Source organism: Oryctolagus cuniculus, chromosome 10, assembly GCF_964237555.1.
Source record: "Oryctolagus cuniculus chromosome 10, mOryCun1.1, whole genome shotgun sequence".
In the NCBI taxonomy this organism is placed as follows: Eukaryota; Metazoa; Chordata; class Mammalia; order Lagomorpha; family Leporidae; genus Oryctolagus; species Oryctolagus cuniculus.
In genome coordinates, this window is record NC_091441.1 from 54,697,216 (window position 1) to 54,715,898 (window position 18,683).

The window sequence follows — 18,683 nt, forward strand, 5'->3', positions numbered from 1 at the left end:
GTCCCTCAAATTCAACCTGCTTCTCAAACCAAACCCCAGTTAAAAGATGTCAAAAAAGACCTAATAAATTCTTAGATCAAGCCAAAGATATTACGTCTTCTTTTAGATGGAATGAGGGTGGAGAAACAGCAGGCAGAGAGGGTAAGAATGAAGGTTGACAAAATGCTCTGTCAGCATTACTTCCCCCAATTCTGAAGATTATATATTGCCTGGGATAGACAATATAAATGGGCCTTTCTAACATCATCATTTGTGGTCTAGATCTTTATCCAATAAGCTTTGAATAAAATATTTTTTCTTTTAATTCTCTAAGAACTGGTCTAAAAGAATATATTAATTCATATTAACACTACTACTTACAGATTCTTCTTGAACACCAAGTCCAGGTGTTTCAGCAACAACTGTAGTTAAGTTAAAAGATGACTTATCAGTGGGATGATTGCTGGTTCCATGTGTTTCTAAGTGAGAAAAAAATTATATAATTGTAGAAACTCAATGTATAAAAATTACCAAAAAGGAGGGCTGGTGTTGTGGCACAGTGGGTTAAGCCACTGCCTGCGATGCCGGCATCTCATGTGAAGCGCAGGTTCATGCCCCCGCTGTTCCACTTCTGATCCAGGTCCTTGCTAATGGCCTGAGAAAAGCAGTGAAAAATGGCCCAAGTGTTTGGGCTCCTACCACCCATGTGGGAAACCTGGGAGAAGTTCCTGGTTCCTGACTTTGGCCTGGCCCAGCCCTGACCATTGTGGCCATCTGGGGAGTAAACCAAGGGGTGGAAGATCTCTTTCTGTCTCTCTAACTCTGACTTTCAAACAAACCAATGAATGCATAAATACATAAATCTTTTTAAAAATACAAAAATGAAGGAAACATTCAAAAAACTATGTTAATTTATAAGGACAATTTTTAAATTTCTGTACAAAAAATTCCAAAATATAAATGGTAATAACCTGTGGTATGTATCAAAATTTGCCAAAATTTTTCCTGCCAAATTTGCTACTTTTCCTAAATGAAGTGAATAAAATAGCCATATTATTTTTCTTACTGCTGCTACAGAAAACAAATCTTAAAGTGGATTTACAATGGATTTATTGTGACCTAAGATATACCATGTGTTTCAAATTGTATTTAGTGTTTTTCATGAAAATATACTTTGTGGAAGAGATTTCCAGCCCTGCATAATTTTCAAGTTTTAAGCTAACCATATTGTTTATACAGGAATCATCTATGCTCAAGTTCTTTAATAGTGTGTTATACAAGTAGAGCTCCTCTAACTCAACAAGTACTTATGGAGCACCTACTATGCTCCAGGCATTGTGCTAAGTACCAGATGAAAAGAAAAAGTTCTTATCCTCAAGGAGCTTATGGGCTACAGTTGAAAGGTAAACAGAATTTTTGCTATAGATTGTAATGAACATTTTAACAGAAGCAGTTATAAGGGTGATTTAAACACAGAGGAAGGACTCCTAAATCTATTTGGGAAATCAAAGTAAGCTACACAGAGTGAGGCCTAAGTTCTGAGAGAGAGAGGAATTTGCCTGGGAACAGAAAGTAGGATTCTAGGCATGTTTCAGGGTCTAGATTTGGGAAAGAAAATTGCTATTCAGGGAATTACACATGGTTTAATTGTCAGAAGTCAAATTGCAGAAGATGGAAGAAACAGGGCAGGAGTCCAGATAGGTTTGTTAGGGGACAGATAAGACTTAGGAGCTTGGAATTTCTCCTGTAGACAATAAGAGATATCTGAGAAGTTTAAATGGAGGGCAGATTTAATATTTGCGCTAAAAAGGTAGAGCTGGTTTTGACAGGCTCACAGGGCAAGAGATAATCACTAACAGGAAAGAGGACTAATCAGATTACTACAACAGTCTTGATGAGAAATGTTGATAGTCTAAACCCGTGGACCCGAGTGCAGAAGAACATGTAAAGAAAATACGTAGGAGGTAGAATCAATCAGTGAAACTTGGATGCTGTTTTGAAATAAGAGATGAAGAAACAGGAGTCTGGTATGAATCATAGATTTCTGCTTCAGTTAACTCCAAGAGGTATGTAGAGAGTCATTCATTGAGACTGCAAATACAAGAATAAGTAGTAGATTTGACAGGAAAGTTTCAATTTTGGAAATGCTGAAGGTGAAAGGGTTCCAGGTAGAGATGTTCAACAGCAGGCAGATATCTGGTTTGGAATCTAGAAGCAAAGTCCTGGACAGAGATACAGATTTGGGATTTATCAGCATACAGACTGAAGCAGAATGCTACTTCTAGGAGAGATTTCCCTAGAAAGAGACAACAGGCACAAGATCAGACACAGTTGTATCTGAGAACAGCAACACTGATGATCCGCTCCAAAAGCTGTTACAGTATAATGAGTGAAAGGCTGTGCAGGGGCCAGTGCTGTGACACAGCAGGTAAATCCGCTGCCTGCAGTATCAGCATCCCATAGGGGTAACGGTTCAAGTCCCCGCTGCTCCACTTCCAATCCAGCTCTCTGCTATGGCCTGGAAAAGCAGCAGAAGATGGCTCAAGTGCTTGGGCCCCTGCACTCGTGTGGGAGGCCCAGGAGAAGCTCCTGGCTTCGGATTGGCGCAGCTCCAGCTGTTGCGGCCATCTGGGGAGTGAACCAGCGGATGGAAGACCTCTCTCTGTAAGTCTGCCTCTCTGTAAGTCCGCCTTCAAATAAATAAATAAATCTTAAAAAAAAAAAGGCTATGCAAATGTGATCTCAATCACTTGGTTTCTTTCTCCCTTCCCCTACATCCCTTTCTCTTCCCCTTTGAGGTAGGGTAAACAAAGGGGTGTAGAAAATCCATACTTCTGAGTGACTGTGAGTTAAGAAAGTGGAGATACTAGATGGCGGAATAGTGAGGGCGCGCACCGATAGTCCGGGAAAATTTAGTTTAATAAAAGGGGAGTTACGGTAGCCTCAGAAAAAAGAACCAGGAAAATATTGCAGAGGAAACCCTTCTGGATTGAGTGGTCGTGAATCGGAGGACCTACTGGGAGAACAAGGTTGCCCACCGCGCGGAAGCCGAGCCGCGGGACCAAGCCGCGCAAGCCGAGCCGCGGGACCGAGCTGCTGGAACGCGAGGTGAGCCGAACCTCAATAGCCTGAGACACCGGCAGGCAAGCGGAGAGAGGAGACTAGAGGGAACGACCCCCGGGGGGGGCGGGGGTAACTTCACTAGGCTAACTGGGAGAGAGAGGAAAAAAAAAAAAAAGGTGACTGGTACGGACACGGGTTTCTCTCTCTCCGCTCACCTCTCAAGGGCGAGCAAGACAAAGAGCAGGCGCCATCTTGGACATACGTAATAAGCAGAGCGACCTCAGATCTGCACCGGCCCTGAGCCTAGCAGAAAAACCTGACTCTGGGCGGGGCAAATTAACAGGAGATTAGGACCTAGTAAATTTGTGGTGCTACTGAACTGAGACTGTGAAAAAAGAGACGGTGGGGGAGAGAACTCACGGAATTCACATGAGCACTCTCCAGAGACGCTACAATTCCGTAACTTTGGCAACCCAGTGGGAGACTGAAGGAGACTTTGAGCCCACTCTGAGGGCCGAACAGATTCCCTGTGTGGTCCTTGGTAAAGAGCTTCTGATCTCTGGCTCCTGTGGGTATATCATTTGCCTGCTAACTACCTCCAACTTCGTTCAGCTGTGCAGAATAACTTCCCTTTTGAATCAAAAAAAAAAAAAGAAAGAAAGAGAGAGAGAGAGAGGTTTACCACGCCTAACCTGGGAGTGTCACCTTTGGCACACCAAACAGAGCTCTCAGGCCACACCCATCTCAAGCCCTAAGGCTCCATCAAAAACAGATAGTCCACTTAATCTAGAGTCATAGTATAACAAGAAAAAGCACCACAGTAAAGAAACCAAATATCTCCAATATGCCAAATAACAAACGCAAAAACCAAGGTAATAAAAACAAGGAAGTCACCATGAAGCCCTCAAATGAAAAAGACACCCCAATTCAAGATTATGAGGATGATGATATAGAAGAAATGCAAGAATCAGATCTCAAAAAATTGATAAGAACATTAAGAAGTTCTCAAAAACAAATTCTTGAACTACAGAAATCCTTAATGGACAAGATAGAAAATCTCTCTCATGAAAATGAAATATTAAGGAGGAATCAAAATGAAACGAAACAACTAGTACAACAGGAAACTGTGATAGTGACTGAAGTGAAGAATTCAATAGATCAAATGAAAAACACAATAGAGAGCCTTACAAACAGAATGGGTGAAGCAGAAGAGAGAATATCGGACTTAGAAGACAGAGAACAGGAAAGGATACAGTCAGACCAAAGAAAAGAAGAGGAAATTAGGAATCTAAAACATATTGTCGGGAATCTTCAGGATACTATTAAAAAACCCAACATTCGGGTTCTAGGAGTTCCTGAAGGCATGGAGAGGGAGAAAGGATTAGAAGGCCTTTTTAGTGAGATATTAGCAGAAAATTTCCCAGGTTTGGAGAAGGACAGAGAAATCCTAGTACAGGAAGCTCACAGAACCCCTAATAAACACGACCAAAAGAGATCCTCACCACGACACGTTGTAATTAAACTCTCCACAGTGAAACATAAAGAAAAGATCCTAAAATGTGCAAGAGAGAAACGTCAGATTACTCTCAGAGGATCTCCAATCAGACTCACAGCTGACTTCTCATCAGAAACTCTACAAGCTAGGCGGGAATGGCGAGATATAGCCCAGGTACTAAGAGAGAACAACTGCCAGCCCAGAATATTATATCCTGCAAAGCTATCATTTGTGAATGAAGGTGAAATAAAGACTTTTCATAGCAAACAGAAATTGAAAGAATTTGTTGCCACTCGGCCAGCCCTGCAAAAGATGCTTAAAGATGTGTTACACACAGAAACAAAGAAACACGGTCATCAATATGAAAGAAGGTAAAGGAAGGAAACCAAGGAAGGAAAGCTCACAGCAAAAGATCACAGGGAATTCAAAGCATATATTAGAACTTATCTTTGGCAAATGGCAGGGCAAAGTTACCACTTATCATTAGTCACATTGAACGTGAATGGCCTGAACTGTCCAGTTAAAAGACACCGATTGGCTGATTGGGTTAAGGAACAAAACCCATCTATTTGCTGCTTACAAGAAACTCATCTTTCCAACAAAGATCCATACAGACTGAAAGTGAAAGGCTGGAAAAAGATATACCATGCCAACAGAAATGAAAAAAGAGCAGGCGTAGCCATCTTAATTTCAGACAACATAAACTTTACCACAAAAACCGTTAAGAGAGACAAAGAGGGACACTACATAATGATTAAGGGATCAATTCAACAGGAAGATATAACAATTATCAATGTATATGCACCTAACTACAGGGCACCGGTTTACCTAAAAATTTGTTAACGGACTTAAAGGGAGACTTAGAGCCCAATACAATAGTACTGGGGGACTTCAATACTCCACTCTCAGAAATAGACAGATCTATAGGACAGAAGATCAACAAGGATACAGTAGATTTAAACGACACTATAGCCTAAATTGATCTAACAGATTTATACAGAACTTTCAATCCTACAGCTAAAGATTTTACATTCTTCTCAGCAGTACATGGAACCTTCTCTAGGGTTGACCACATACTAGGCCATAAAGCAAGTCTCAGCAAATTCAAAAGAATTAGAATCATACCATGCAGCTTCTCAGACCATAAAGGAATGAAGTTGGAAATTAGCAACTCAGGAATCCCTAGAGCATATGAAAACACATGGAGATTGAATAACATGCTCCTGAATGAACAATGGGTCATAGAAGAAATCAAAAGAGAAATCAAAAACTTTCTGGAAGTAAATGAGGATAACAGCACAACATACCAAAACTTATGGGACGCAGCAAAAGCAGTGTTAAGAGGAAAGTTTATATCAATAGGTGCCTACATCAAGAAATTGGAAAGGCACCAAATAGATGAGCTTTCAATTCACCTCAAGGACCTAGAAAACCTACAGCAAACCAGACCCAAATCTAGTAGGAGAAGAGAAATAATTAAAATCAGAGAAGAAATCAACAGGATTGAATCAAGAAAAACATTACAAAAAATCAGCCAAACGAGGAGCTGGTTTTTTGAAAAAATAAACAAAATTGACACCCCATTGGCCCAACTAACTAAAAAAAGAAGAGAAAAGACCCAAATCAATAAAATCAGAGGTGAAAAAGGAAACGTAACAACAGACACCACAGAAATAAAAAGAATCATCAGAAATTACTACAAGGAATTGTATGCCAGCAAACAGGGAAACCTATCAGAAATGGATAGATTCCTGGACACATGCAACCTACCTAAATTGAACCAGGAAGACATCGAAAACCTAAACAGACCCATAACTGAGACAGAAATTGAAACAGTAATAAAGGCCCTCCCAACAAAGAAAAGCCCAGGACCAGATGGATTCACTGCTGAATTCTACCAGACATTTAAAGAAGAACTAACTCCAATTCTTCTCAAACTATTCAGAACAATCGAAGAAGAGGGAATCCTCCCAAATTCTTTCTATGAAGCCAGCATCACCTTAATTCCTAAGCCGGAAAAAGATGCAGCACTGAAAGAGAATTACAGACCAATATCCCTGATGAACATAGATGCAAAAATCCTCAATAAAATTCTGGCCAATAGAATGCAACAACACATCAGAAAGATCATCCACCCAGACCAAGTGGGATTTATCCCTGGTATGCAGGGATGGTTTAATGTGCGCAAGACAATCAATGTGATACACCACATTAACAGACTGCAGAAGAAAAACCATATGATTATCTCAATAGATGCCGAGAAAACATTTGATAAAATACAACACCCGTTCATGATGAAAACTCTAAGCAAACTGGGTTTGGAAGGAACATTCCTCAATACAATCAAAGCAATCTATGAAAAACCCACAGCCAACATCCTATTGAATGGGGAAAAGTTGGAAGCATTTCCACTGAGATCTGGTACCAGACAGGGATGTCCACTCTCACCACTGCTATTCAATATAGTTCTGCAGGTTCTAGCCAGAGCTATTAGGCAAGAAAAAGAAATTAAAGGGATACAAATTGGGAAGGAAGAACTCAAACTATCCCTCTTTGCAGATGACATGATTCTTTATTTAGGGGACCCAAAGAACTCTACTAAGAGACTATTGGAACTCATAGAAGATTTTGGCAAAGTAGCAAGGTATAAAATCAATGCACAAAAATCAACAGCCTTTGTATACACAGACAATGCCATGGCTGAGGAAGAACTTCTAAGATCAATCCCATTCACAATAGCTACAAAAACAATCAAATACCTTGGAAGAAACTTAACCAAGGACGTTAAAGATCTCTACGATGAAAATTACAAAACCTTAAAGAAAGAAATGGAAGAGGATACCAAGAAATGGAAAAATCTTCCATGCTCATGGATTGGAAGAATCAATATCATCAAAATGTCCATTCTCCCAAAAGCAATTTATAAATTCAATGCAATACCAATCAAGATACCGAAGACCTTCTTCTCAGATCTGGAAAAATTGGTGCTGAAATTTATATGGAGGCACAAGAGACCTCAAATAGCTAAAGCAATCTTGTACAACAAAAACAAAGCCGGAGGCATCACAATACCAGATTTCAGGACATACTAGAGGGCAGTTGTAATCAAAACAGCATGGTACTGGTACAGAAACAGATGGATAGACCAATGGAACAGAATTGAAACACCAGAAATCAACCCAAACATCTACAGCCAACTTATATTTGATCAAGGATCTAAAACCAATTCCTGGAGCAAGGACAGTCTATTCAATAAATGGTGCTGGGAAAACTGGATTTCCACGTGCAGAAGCATGAAGCAAGACCCCTACCTTACGCCTTACACAAAAATCCACTCAACATGGATTAAAGACCTAAATCTACGACCTGACACCATCAAGTTACTAGAGAACATTGGAGAAACCCTTCAAGATATTGGCACAGGCAAAGAATTTCTGGAAAAGACCCGGGAGGCACAGACAGTCAAAGCCAAAATTAACTATTGGGATTGCATCAAATTGAGAAGTTTCTGTACTGCAAAAGAAACAGTCAGGAGAGTGAAGAGACAACCGACAGAATGAGAAAAAATATTTGCAAACTATGCAACAGATAAAGGGTTAATAACCAGAATCTACAAAGAGATCAAGAAACTCCACAAAAACAAAACCAACAACCCAATTAAGAGATGGGCCAAGGACCTCAATAGACATTTTTCAAAAGAGGAAATCCAAATGGCCAACAGGCACATGAAAAAATGTTCAAGGTCATTAGTAATCAGGGAAATGCAAATCAAAACCACAATGAGGTTTCACCTCACCCCGGTTAGAATGGCTCACATGCAGAAATCTACCAACAACAGATGCTGGCGAGGATGTGGGGAAAAAGGGACACTAACCCACTGTTGGTGGGAATGCAAACTGGTCAAGCCACTATGGAAGTCAGTCTGGAGATTCCTCAGAAACCTGAAGATAACCCTACCGTTCGACCCAGCCATCCCACTCCTTGGAATTTACCCAAAGGAATTTGAATTGGCAAACAAAAAAGCGGTCTGCAGCCTAATGTTTATTGCAGCTCAATTCACAATAGCTAAGACCTGGAACCAACCTAAATGCCCATCAACGGTAGACTGGATAAAGAAATTATGGGATATGTACTCTTTAGAATACTATACCGCAGTAAGAAACAACGAAATCCAGTCATTTGCAACAAAATGGAGGAATCTGGAACACATCATGCTGAGTGAAATAAGTCAGTCCCAAAGGGACAAATACCATATGTTCTCCCTGATCGGTGACAACTGACTGAACACCAAAAAGGAAACCTCCTGAAGTGAAATGGACACTATGGGAAACGGTGACTTGATCAGCATAGCCCTGGCTGTTAATGAACAACTTAATACATTATCCCTCTTAGTAGTTTTTTTGTCTGTTCTACTTAATATGACTGGTTTACTTCTGTAATTAATACACAGTTATTCTTAAGTGTTAAAAATTAACTGAAATGTGATTCCTGTTAAACATAAGAGTGGGAATAAGAGAGGGAAGAGATGTATAATTTGGGACATGCTCAAGCTGACTTGCCCCAAATTGTAGAGTTAAAAACATACCAGGGGATTCCAATTCAATCCCATCAAGGTGGCATGTACCAATGCCATCTCACTAGTCCAAGTGATCAATTTCAGTTCACAATTGATCATAATGAAAGGACTAAGAGTCAAAGGGAGCACATAAACAAGTCTAGTACCTGCTAACACTAACCGATGGAATAAATAAAGGGGAGAGTGATCCAACATGGGAAGTGAGATACTCAGCAGACTCATAGAATGGCAGATGTCCTAAATAGCACTCTGGCCTCAGAATCAGCCCTAAAGGCATTCGGATCTGGCTGAAAAGCCCATGGGAGTATTTCAGGCATGGAAAGCCAAGACACTCTCGCAAAAGATCTCTGTGAGTGAGATCCCAGTGGAAAGAACAGGTCATCAAAGAAGGAGGTACCTTTCTCTGAAGGGAGGAGAGAACCTCCACTTTGACTATGACCTTGTCTAAACAAGATAAGAATCGGAGAACTCAGAGGGCTTCCATAGCCTTGGAAACTCATGACCGGAGCATAGGGAGACTACTGATGCCATAGACAGGAGTGTCAATTGGTAAAGTCAACAACAGGAGTCACTGTGCACTTACTCCTCATGTAGGATCTCTGTCCTCAATGTGCTGTGTATTGAGATTTAATGCTATAACGAGTACTCAAACAATATATTTCACTTTGTGTTTTTATGGGGGTGCAAACTGTTGAAATCTTTACTTAATGTATACTAAACTGATCCTCTGTAAAAAAAAAAAAAAAATTATCAACTCCCAACTTGACTCTCACTGGGATTAAACATGACAATAGGTCTGATCTGATTTCATCATCATTTAAAAAAAATCATCTATTATTTTTCACTTTATGTTTCTGTGTGAGAGCAAACTGTTGAAATCCTTACTTAATGTATACTAAGCTGATCTTCTGTATATTAAGATAATCGAAAATGAATCTTGATGTGAATGGAAGGGGAGAGGGAATAGGAAAGGGGAGGGTAGTGGGTGGGAGGGACGGTATGTGGGGGAAGCCATTGTAATCCATAAATCGTACTTTGGAAATTTATATTCATTAAATAAAAGTTAAAAAAAATAAATAAAATATTAAAAAAAAAAAGAAAGTGGAGATACTTTGAAGAGAAGCTATAGCTAAAGGTGGAAACAATTAAGAATTGCCATTGTTAAAAGGTAGACGATAACACACATATACATGTTGAAAAGAAAAGACCAAGAGGGCAACTGGAGATAAAGAGTACAACTGGTGGGGTGAAGTCCTGGCAGTAGCAGAAGAGAATGGGTTCGAGAGTGTGCAGCAGCAGAGATCTGCCACTCAGTGTTACATCCCCAACAACCCTGTCTATAATGTGCACACATACTTGTGCACACACAAATACACACATATTATACAATGATTTATAGCTTTCAGAACACAATTTTCCCATTAATATAAAATGATTAGAGGATGGTGTTTGGTAGAGTGGTTAAGCTGCTGCTTGGCACATCTGCATCCCATATCTGAGCGCCTGTTTCGAGTATTGACTATGCTGCCTTTAATCCACTTTAATGTACACACCCTGGGAGGCAGCAGATGATGGCTTAAGAACTTGTGGGACTCATGGATTGAGTTCTGGGATCCTGGATTCAGCCTCCTACATAGCTTGGATGTTGTGGGCCATTGGGAATGAACCATCAATGGAAGATCATTCTATATCTTTCTGTCTCTCTGCTTTTCAAATAAAAAAGAAAATGAACAAATAAAAACCAATAAGAATTATCATTTAAAATAAATAAATAAAACTAGTGATTAACCTTTATCAGTGCTTCCAGCTGGGCTGTAGGTTTTATTTCCTGCCATCTTTTTAAGGATTTAGCTACTATTCTCTCTTTCTCCCTAATTACTAATCTCCCCCTTTCATCGATCATTCCATCAGCATAAAAATACACTGAACATGCTATTATATTCCATCTTAAAAAACCCACCCTTGGAGGCAAGTGTTTGACCTAGCAGTTAAGACAACCAGGTTTCATATTGGAGTACTTAGGCTCCACACCCGGCTCTAGCTTCCTGCCAATGTAGACCCTGAGAGGCAGCAGGTGATGGCTCATTATTTGGGTCTCTGCTACCCATATGGGAGATGCGGATTGAATTCCTGGTTCCTGACTTCTGCTTGGCCAAGTCCCTGCCAATGTGGGCATTTGGGAAGTGAACTAGCAGATGAGAGCTCTGTCTCTCAAATAAGTAAAATTTAAACAAAACAAAACAAAACAAAAACAACTCACAACTTTCCCTTGACCCATATTCCTCTCTGGCCACTGTCCCATTCTCTCATCTCCTTCACCGTGATATGTCCAAGAAAACAGGTCTATGTGTGCTCTTTCTACTTTCTCTATCTCTAGTTTCTCTTCAGCTTGATACCAAAAATGTTACACCTTAACAGTTTTTTATCAGGTTACTAGCTTAACATTGAATGATCTCTATGCAACCAAACCTAATGGGCAATTCTAAGTAGTATTCATCTTAACTGACCTACCAGCACTTTTCTTCTTTTTTTTTAAGGTTCACTTTATTTATTTGTATGTATCTCATAAATACAACATTAGGAACATAGTAATTCTTCCTACCCACTCTCCCCCTCCTCTTCCTTCTCCCTCTCCTGTTTATTCTGAGAAAGAAAAAAAATGAAAGAATGGAATGAAAAAGCTAAGAGAACTGCCCTTCAACAGTCTAGACAAGGCCTGTTCTGTTACTGTTTCTCGAAGGTGATTTAACTTTTTCCCTCCTTCCTCTTTTCCCTTCCTTCCTCTCCCTTCTTTCCTTTTATAAGCTTAATTGTCTTTAAAGAAGAACCCAAGGATGATACATCTTTTGTGAGCTCTTAGACATAACTATAACTTATGAGACATAATAATATCTTCCATTTAATACACTAAAAGGAAATGATTCTTGAGAATAAGTTTTACTATTAAGTCTCATAGTACAACTTTTTGGGGACAGAGGTCCTGCATGGGAAATTAGAGCACATTGACTCTGTGTATTTAACAAGTAACACTCTTAAGTATGACATCAGTGATCACCCAAGTCTCTTGACATGAGCTGCCTTGGCTATGGAAGCCTTTTAGATCCACTTGCTTGATAAGGCTATAAGCAAAGTGGAAGTTCTCTCTTCCCTTCAGAGAAAAGTACCTCCTTCTTTGGTGGTCACTTCTTTCTACTGGGGTCTAACCCACAGGGATCCTTTATGTAGGACATTTTTTGCCAGAGTGTCTTGGCTTTCCATGCCTGAAATGCTCCCCCTGGGCTTTCCAGCCAGACCAGAGTGCCTTAGAGGCTGATTCTGAGGTCAGAGCTACCAGCTGTTTTTTTTTTTTTAAATAAAGATTTTATTTATTTATTTAAGAGGTAGAGTTACAGACAGTGAGAGGGAGAGACAGAGAGAAAGGTCTTCCGTCTGTTGGTTCACTCCCCAAATGGCTGTAATGGCCGGAGCTGCGCCGATCTTAAGCCAGGAGCCAGGAGCCTCTTCCTGGTCTCTTGTGTGGGTGCAGGGGCCCAAGGACCTGGGCCATCCTCCAGGCCACAGCAGAGAGCTGGATTGGAAAAGGAGCAGCCGGGATTAGAACTGGCGCCCATATGGGATGTTGGCACCGCAGGCAGAGGATTAACCTACTGCTCCATGGTGCCGGCCTACCAGCTGTTTTTAACACAAACATTCCTTGCTCTTCCTTCCACTTGGCTTACAGAATACTCCTGTCTCATGGGCAGCTCCTTCTCTGGCTACTTTGTTGGTTCTTCCTCATCTTCATAATCCCTGAATCAAAACCTCAACAGCTGCAATATTGCCTCCAAGTGGGTGAAAAATTGTTCTTAGAGGGACAATTAAGGGGCTGGCGCCATGGCATAGCAGGTAAAACCTCTGCCTGCAGTGTTGGTATCCCATGTGGGTGCTGGTTTGAGTTCCAGCTGCTCTATGTCCAATCTAGCTCCCTGCTCTTGTGCCTGGGAAAGCAGTGGAGGATGGCCCAAGTGCCTGGGTACCTGCCACCCATGTGGAAGCGTGGAAGCAGCTCTTGGCTCCTGGCTTTGGCCTGGCCCACCCCTGGCCATTGCAACCATTTGGGTTGGGGAGTGAACCAGCGGATGGAAAATTTCGATCTCTCTTTGTAACTCTGCCCTTCAAAATATAAACAAATCTTAAAAAAAAATGGTGGGGGGACAAAATAATCTTACTCTTTTTATGTATAAAGCAGAGACATATAAACATACACCCAGCACATAAACAAATATGTAGTATTTGTGCAGTATTAAAATTCCATGGAGTGGGTGGTCATTTGGCCTAGTAGTTAAGATGTCATTTGGGAGACCCACATCCGAAGAGTGCCTGGGTTTGGAGTCCCAGCTCTACCCTCTATTCCAGCTGCTTCCTAATGTACACACTAGGAGGCTGCTGGTGATGGCTGAAGTACTTGAGTCCTTGCCACCCACATGGCAGACATGGATTGAGTTCCCTGAACCAAGTTTCAGCCTGGCCATTGTGCGCATCCAGGGAATGAATCACTGCATGGGAGCTCTCTGTTTCTCTCTTAAACAATTAAAATAAAGAATACAATTTAAAATTTTTTATTCTTTTAAAAAATTTCATGGAGGAAGTCATTAAGAGAGAAAATACCTAAAATAGTTCTTGGAGAGGCTGTGATGATAAAACAAAAGTTGAGAATCAATGTTTTATGTAACAGAGTTCCCCAGGGCTCAGTTCTTGAACCTCTCCTCCCCATGCATAGGCCTTGCTTAGCAATTTCATTCAGTCTCATGGTTTTAGATACAATCTATATGCTCACAACTTCCTTGTTTTTCCATCTTGAACTTCTCCTTAAACTTGAACTTACATCCATCCTCCCACCCAAAATCAAACAGAATATTCCCAAAAGTAAACCCCCGACTTTTAATTACCCCCACACCAAAACCAGCAAGACTTCTAAACAACTAGTAATACAAACAGCTAGTAATACAAAAGAATACATGGAAAATATATTAAAAATGCTATTTAGTGCAGACTGGTGGTCACTCTTGCCTACCAATAACTACAGATTTTAAACTTGTAATCTAAGTATATTACTTACTAGCCACTGGAGACTGACTTTGATCACAAGTATCAGCTACGAGGATTTCATTTTCATTAGGATGTTGTGGGTGAGTTAAAGGCTTCGAAACTTTTCTCAATTCTATGGAGAAAAAAAAAAGGGGAAAAGACTGCATAATAAACAAGCAATCATGAGGGAAAATATTATTAAAATCCCATGTGGTAAATCAATATGAACCTGTCTTTAAACATTACACTTACATTTTACTAACATAATTATCATATTCTAAGAAATAAGTGCCTTTAGTTTGATCTATAAATTAGGACAGTGGGTGAGGGAGGGCTAGAACAAAAGTTTCTTCTAAGTTTTAACATTTCTTTCTCTTGTAGTTGTTACTAATCAGCAGGTGAGTTTACAATGTGTACTGCATCATGTATCTTCTCAATCTTTGTTTTAAAGTTTTCATTTTCTGGAAGAAAACCTTGAAATATTCATCAGAAATTTTACTATTTAAGGATTCAATTCAAGAAACCTCCAACCCCAAAAAGAGGACAAAAGGAAAATAAAGCTTTACTTTTGATTTTAATTAAAAGGCAGGCATTTGGCGCAGCAGTTAAAAGTTGTTTGGGATGCCAACACACATTAGAGTGTCTGAACTTAAGTCCCAGCTCCACTTTCAATTCCAGTTTCCTACTAATGCATTCCCTAGCAGGCAGGAGGTGATAGTTCAAGTATTTGGGTTCCTGCCACCCATATGGGAAACCTGGACTGAGTTCCCAACTTCTTGCTTTGTCCTGTTCCAACCCTGGTTTACTATAGGCATTTGAGAAGAGAAACCAATAGATCAGCAGTTAGAGAACAGGACTAATTAGTAATTAAATTGTGTATGATTTATTTTAAAATAATTTGCATGGCTCAAAAACTACCTTCAAATCAAAATTTCAAAAGTCATATAAAAGGATAACAAAATTAAAACAAATTCAATTTTTGAATAGTTAAATGCTGCTCTCATACAATGAAGAAATAAAACAATCATTTATACTGGATACAAAAGAAGACTTGTTAGAAAAGCAAATTGCTATGACTGGTTTTCTGGATATTTTTATACATGGATTTAAACACTATCTAAATTATGTAGATGATTATTTGTAATAAGTCATGTCTTGACAGCAGACTAAAAAGCCAATCAATATTCATTCTAGATCTATGATCTTCCCTTTAAATTTGACTTCTAACAGTTATTTTGTTTTCCACTAGATGGTGTTACAAACCAATATATAACAGGGGAAAGCTGCACTGATACCACAGAATACTTATTCTTTCTTAAGTGAAAATAAAAGAAGCTATTTACTATATTTATAAAATGCATAGTATTTACATACTCAGATGCATATCACATGTCTATACATAATACAGGTAGAAAAATTCTTTCTCAGGCAATGAAAGTTAAACTTAGCTATACCAGGCGTTACCTGAAAAATGACTATCCGTGTTTCATTGGACAGAATAATGCAAACTAACAATAGATGAATATCTTTTTTTAAAAATGAGGTAACTAAAAGATAAATCCAACTTCTTACCATTTGTGCCCACAGAGTGCTCTACTTTATTATGTGTCTGTTCTGTGTATCGGACATGGAGGTTCTCTTTTCTTCGTAGTCGGTTAATGCCAGAAAATGAAAAGGCTGTTATTGGAGAATCTGGAATAACATATTCCTCATATTCCTCACATTCAAGCTCAGTTGCCTGATGTTGTTGATCATTCCTAAAGGAAAATGACAGTTGAAAGAAAATGAATTCAACAAATGTTTATTAAAATATTTACTACCTTGTATGGATTTGTAGAAGGACACAAATATGATACTGTAAGAGATATAGTCTCATACCTAATGTTCCAAAACTAATGATTAGAGAAGTATGCGAATGATTACAGGACCAAGGAGGAATTGTTATTGTGAAAAGTGAAGTAGAGGCCGGCGCCGCAGCTCAATAGGCTATCCTCCGCCTGTGGCGCCGGCACACCGAGTTCTAGTCCCAGTCAGGGTGCCGGATTCTGTCCCGGTTGCCCCCCTTCCAGGCCAGCTCTCTGCTGTGGCCCGGGAGAGCAGTGGAGGATGGCCCAAGTGCTTGGGCCCTGCACCCCATGGGAGACCAGGAGAAGCACCTGGCTCCTGGCTTTGGATCAGCACGGTACGCCAGCCACGGTGGCCATTGGAGGGTGAACCAACGGCAAAAGGAAGACCTTTCTCTCTGTCTCTCTCTCTCACTGTCCACTCTGTCAAAAGAAAAGAAAAGTGAAGTAGAAAATGTGGTTGGTGGCACTTGAAGTGAAATTAAAAGTACTCTGAATGACAGAGAAGATCTGCAGAGGAGCCACGCAGTTTGAGTAAAGGCATTTAGTACTTCTACTTGTGTTGGAGAAGGGCAACTAGAACTATAGGAAGGAGAGTCTTGTGCAAGTATACATACAATTTAGAAAGAGAATGCATGGAAGAAAGAGGTGCATGGAAGCAATGTGACAATTTAACAGCAGTGTGCCAGATGGACGGGGACACATGGAGTAGGGGCAAGGGAATCAATTAGATAGTGGCTATGGTAGCAGAGCTAAGAGCTTCTGTGGCTTGATTTATGATACTGCAAGTGTATATGGAATGTAAAGGACAGTTATTAAACATTGTGGTAGTAGCATCAGTGTGAGTTGGCAATTGACAAATACAGAATGATAACACAACACTAAGAACTACTAACCTTTAGTTTACACTGCCAAGCACTTATTAATATCACAACTTTGTGAGATATTATTACTCTTATGTTATAAATGAGGAAATGAAGATATAAAGTTAAGTCACTTACTAAAAGAGTAATAGGATTTAAACCCTAGCAGTCAGACTTGAGCAGCTTCTATTGTTAACCACTGGATGTACTATCCTTGGTGTAGACCATGAGTCTATGACTGACCACACTTTAACTGCTTCTACTTAAAGCCCTTATGGTCTTTCAACACAGCAGCTACAACTGTCCTATTCAAACTTTAGTCATACTAATTAAATCCAACTAAAACTCTGCCACATCTCACTCCACTGAGAACACAAGCCTAAGTCCTCTGACCCACAAGACCCCACATGATCTGACCACCCCCTACCCCATTACCTTTCCACTTCTGACCTCTTTTTCTAATATACTCTTCATTCACACTCTCTTCTTTGGGGTTCCTCAAACTCACTACTCATGTTCCTACCTTATGTTCTTTGCTCAGGCTGTTCATCTGCTTGGAATGTTTATCCCCACATAGTCATACTGCTAATTTTCTGATCTCCTACAAGTCTTTGTTGCAATTTTACTGTTTAAAATTGCAACACCTTTCCCACACCCTAGGATTCCTGCTCCTTGTTATTCTGCTCTATTTACTTTATCCATAAAATTTACTGCTTTCTACCACAGGATACAATTTATTGACTATGTCTACAGTTTACCTGTTAGAATGTAAGCTCTAGGATAAGGATCTTTGGTTCACTGATGAATCAAATTGCCTGCAAAGTAGGCAGTGCATAAATAGTTGAATGATTGGGTTTGGACTGAATGTGGTTATTGAGTAAAATAAAGTTAGCGGACTTTCCCAGGTGAAACTATCACTAACCTTATGTGCCAACCAATTCTTACCAGTTGGTCAGATATTTTAGAGTTTAGGTCACCAGATCTGTCTGCCCTATCATACTAATATCAAAACAACTATATAACAATTTCATAAATGATGACAAAAGATTTTTAAAAACATTAGAAGACAAAATTCAATTTTTCTTAAAAAAGATTTACATTTTAATTTTTTGGATAATATCACTTGTGGTCTATAATACTATATACTAAGGAACAATCTTTACATAAAACAAACATTTTTAAAGATTTATTATTTTTAATTGACAAATAATAATTATACATATTTAGGAGGTACAATGTGATGTTTTGATGCTTACTTTGTGGGTGATTAAATCAAGCCAATTGATAAGCCTGTCAACTCAGATACTTGTTTTTTGTGCAGAAAACATTGAAAAATCTACTTTTTGAAAATATGCAAATCATTCATATTTATAATAGTTCAACATTCTGTGCAATAGATTTATATATAATTTTTAATCTCTTCCTGCAATTCTGCTCTTATTCTGGAAAAAACAGAGTAAGCTGAAGTCACATGAGAAAGCCTTATAAATTAAATTAATGGAGTGTGAAATCTATCTGACTTAGCTTTAACTAATCACGTCACAGTCTTCTTGCATATCAGTCATAAAAATTCAACCTGAAACATGAATGAGTCATGAGGAGAAATTGACTTCCTAACAGAGTCTATCTAGAAGCAGTAGTTAGGATCACAAAAATAAAGGGGGAAAAAAAAGAACCCACAATTCAGCTCAAACTAAATAAGCAAGTTATGGCTCTGTCTTTCTTTACCACAAAGGGGGGAAAAATTTAACTCCTATGTCTTAACAAAGTTTTTTTGAAACATCAGCTCTCTGATT

At 39.4% G+C, this 18,683-nt stretch overlaps 1 protein-coding gene across 8 annotated transcripts in view; it reads right to left on the reverse strand.

Annotated features, from left to right (window-relative positions):
• The window catches only part of RBBP8 (RB binding protein 8, endonuclease), a 106,705-nt gene that overhangs the window by 27,867 nt on the left and 60,155 nt on the right, over positions 1–18,683 (reverse strand). For all 8 annotated transcript variants that reach the window (XM_008261135.4, XM_051851353.2, XM_051851350.2 and 5 more), the window contains 3 exons: positions 15,753–15,937; positions 14,212–14,313; positions 361–458 (listed from right to left, as the gene is read on the reverse strand). In XM_008261135.4, the coding sequence (XP_008259357.2) occupies positions 361–458; positions 14,212–14,313; positions 15,753–15,937 (385 nt within the window). The remainder of the gene's footprint in view (positions 1–360; positions 459–14,211; positions 14,314–15,752; positions 15,938–18,683) is intronic.